Here is a 2831-nt window from a genome sequence, read left to right on the forward strand (position 1 = left end):
TGTATTTGTAAATTAGGTAGTAGGAAATATAAAAATTAAAATGCCTGACCATTTGGGTGATGATATGCGTAAAGTGAAAATGCTGAGAAAGATGAAGAAAAAGATATAAAATGTATGTATGACAATGCAAATTTGTTTTCTTATTTAGAAAATTTGTTGTTCTTATACTTTTATTCAATTTTAGCTTTGGACGAAGGGGACATCGCGTTACTCAAGAGCTATGTAAGTACAATATTATTAAGATTCATATAATTTATTAGCTTTTTTTATAGTGGAGTATTCTTACTATGTTTCTCGGTAGGGCCAAGGACCTTATACAAAAACGATAAAAGCAGTAGAAGATGACATACAGACTGTGATTAAAAGAGTAAATGAATTAACAGGAATTAAAGAAAGTGACACTGGTCTTGCTCCACCAGCTTTGTGGGATTTGGCAGCTGATAAACAAACTTTGCAAAATGAACAGCCTTTACAGGTATTTATGATCTAATTTATTGTTCATTATTTATTTTTTCATATGTTAATATCGTATTTATACTTAGGTTGCCAGATGCACAAAAATCATTAACGCCGATTCTGATGACCCAAAATACTAATAAATGTAAAACAATTTGCAAAATTTGTTGTGGATTTGGCAGATTCGGTAGCTCCAACAGATATAGAAGAAGGAATGCGTGTTGGGTATATAATTATATATTAAATATGAAAAACTGTTGAAAAAATAGTGCTTTATATATGTGTAGCATTGCATCAAAATTTGTATTATCTAATATTTGCCCCATAAAACCATGTGATCTCTTCTAACATTAATTTTTTCAATTGAATTACTTTGTTCATTTTATCATAACATTTCGAAAAGAATGTGAACTGTTTAATGGTTAAGAAAATTAGTTTGATATGCTACCAATAGTTTTTAGTATGAATATGGTTTTCATATTATTATATTTATATTTTGAATTTCAGTGTTGACAGGAACAAGTATCAAATACATATACCCCTGCCCCCTAAAATTGATCCTACAGTCACAATGACATGTAGGTTTATTTATAAATATGCTATGTTGTAATAAAATTATTTTATAATCATTTCAAAATAGTATACAATAATTTATAATGGGGTTGTCCTTGTAGGTTGAAGAGAAACCAGATGTTACCTATAGTGATGTAGGTGGATGTAAGGAACAAATTGAAAAATTAAGAGAAGTAGTAGAGACTCCACTATTGCATGTATGTAAATTACAATCTATTTGATTTATGAATATTAAATCTATTCCAATATCAAATACTTTTATTCTTACTTTTGGTACAAGTATCTTATTATTTATTATAGCCAGAAAAATTCGTTAAACTGGGTATAGAGCCACCGAAAGGAGTTTTATTGTTTGGGCCACCCGGTACTGGAAAAACTTTATGCGCTAGGGCTGTGGCTAATCGAACAGATGCCTGTTTCATTAGAGTTATTGGTTCAGAATTGGTCCAAAAATATGTAGGTGAAGGTGCACGTATGGTACGTGAACTATTTGAAATGGCACGATCTAAGAAAGCCTGTTTGATATTCTTTGATGAAATTGATGCCATTGGAGGAGCCAGGTAAAATATGAATCAAACAACAATAAGTATTAAATTGACAGGTTGACAATGCAAATATAAAGTTTCAGATTTGAAGAATTGTTAATTTTGTAACACCTGGTGTCTTTAAGTAAATGTTTAAAATTAAATTAGTTACAAAATGTGTAAAATATTAGTTATTATTTTTTTTGTAATAATAATCTTGTGTTTAAGGTTTGATGATGGAGCAGGTGGAGATAATGAAGTGCAAAGGACTATGTTGGAGCTAATAAACCAGTTAGATGGTTTTGACCCCCGGGGCAATATAAAAGTAATATTTATGTCATTAAAATTAAACATCTTACATAATATACTTCTGTGATATTAAATTAAAATTATATATTATATCTTTTAATATCCCCTATTACAGGTACTTATGGCTACGAATAGACCAGATACCTTAGATCCAGCGCTCATGAGGCCAGGCCGTCTTGATCGTAAAGTAGAATTTGGGCTTCCGGATTTGGAAGGAAGATCACATATATTTAAAATTCATGCAAGAAGTATGAGTGTTGAACGTGATATTCGTTTTGAATTGTTGGCACGTCTCTGTCCAAACTCTACCGGTGCTGAAATTAGGTATGAAATTCATTACTCAATTATCTTAAAATAATTAATGTGAACATTACTAATTGTATTTAAATTGTCCCTACATGTGTATATGAAACTTATAAAATATACTAAGTTAATGTTATGTCATTAGTAATCATTATGCTTATTATTATTTTTAGATCTGTTTGCACTGAGGCTGGAATGTTTGCTATTAGAGCTCGTAGGAAAGTGGCAACAGAGAAGGACTTTTTAGAAGCTGTAAATAAAGTTATAAAATCATATGCTAAGTTTTCTGCAACCCCGAGATATATGACTTACAATTAGTTAATAATTATAAAGTGTGAACGTGTAAACCTTTATAAGTAAGAGATTTTTGTAATACAGAAATTAAAATTATTTTCTTGTAGTTTAAGATTTATTGTTGTTTTGTTTCCATTTCTGATTAAAGTCAAAGATTTCAAGAATATATATAGATTTTAACAATTATAACAAAATGAATTTTAATGAAAAAAACAATAAGGTTGATATTAAAACAAAATTTGTTAAAAAAATCCTAGGTGTCTTACGTTAATACTTTAACTTAAACATCCTTTTTTAAAAAATCCACTAAGATTTTGTTTTCTTGAGCTTATACAAGCAAGCACAAAAATATTATCAGTAAGTAAGAAATTA

The 2831-nt window shown here is 29.2% G+C and overlaps 1 protein-coding gene across 1 annotated transcript; it reads left to right on the plus strand.

Annotated features, from left to right (window-relative positions):
- Window positions 1–40: 40 nt before the first annotated feature.
- On the plus strand, window positions 41–2483 carry LOC113365372 (26S proteasome regulatory subunit 7-like). The gene is given in 12 exon segments (XM_026606943.1): window positions 41–79; window positions 82–112; window positions 185–222; window positions 302–475; window positions 543–591; window positions 594–681; window positions 964–1031; window positions 1126–1226; window positions 1330–1589; window positions 1782–1878; window positions 1978–2186; window positions 2339–2483. Coding segments are annotated over 12 exon segments (1299 nt in total).
- Window positions 2484–2831: the final 348 nt, after the last annotated feature.

Source organism: Ctenocephalides felis, unplaced genomic scaffold, assembly GCF_003426905.1.
Source record: "Ctenocephalides felis isolate EL2017-DRISC unplaced genomic scaffold, ASM342690v1 CF-g0.4_SCAFFOLD_00954, whole genome shotgun sequence".
NCBI lineage: Eukaryota > Metazoa > Arthropoda > Insecta > Siphonaptera > Pulicidae > Ctenocephalides > Ctenocephalides felis.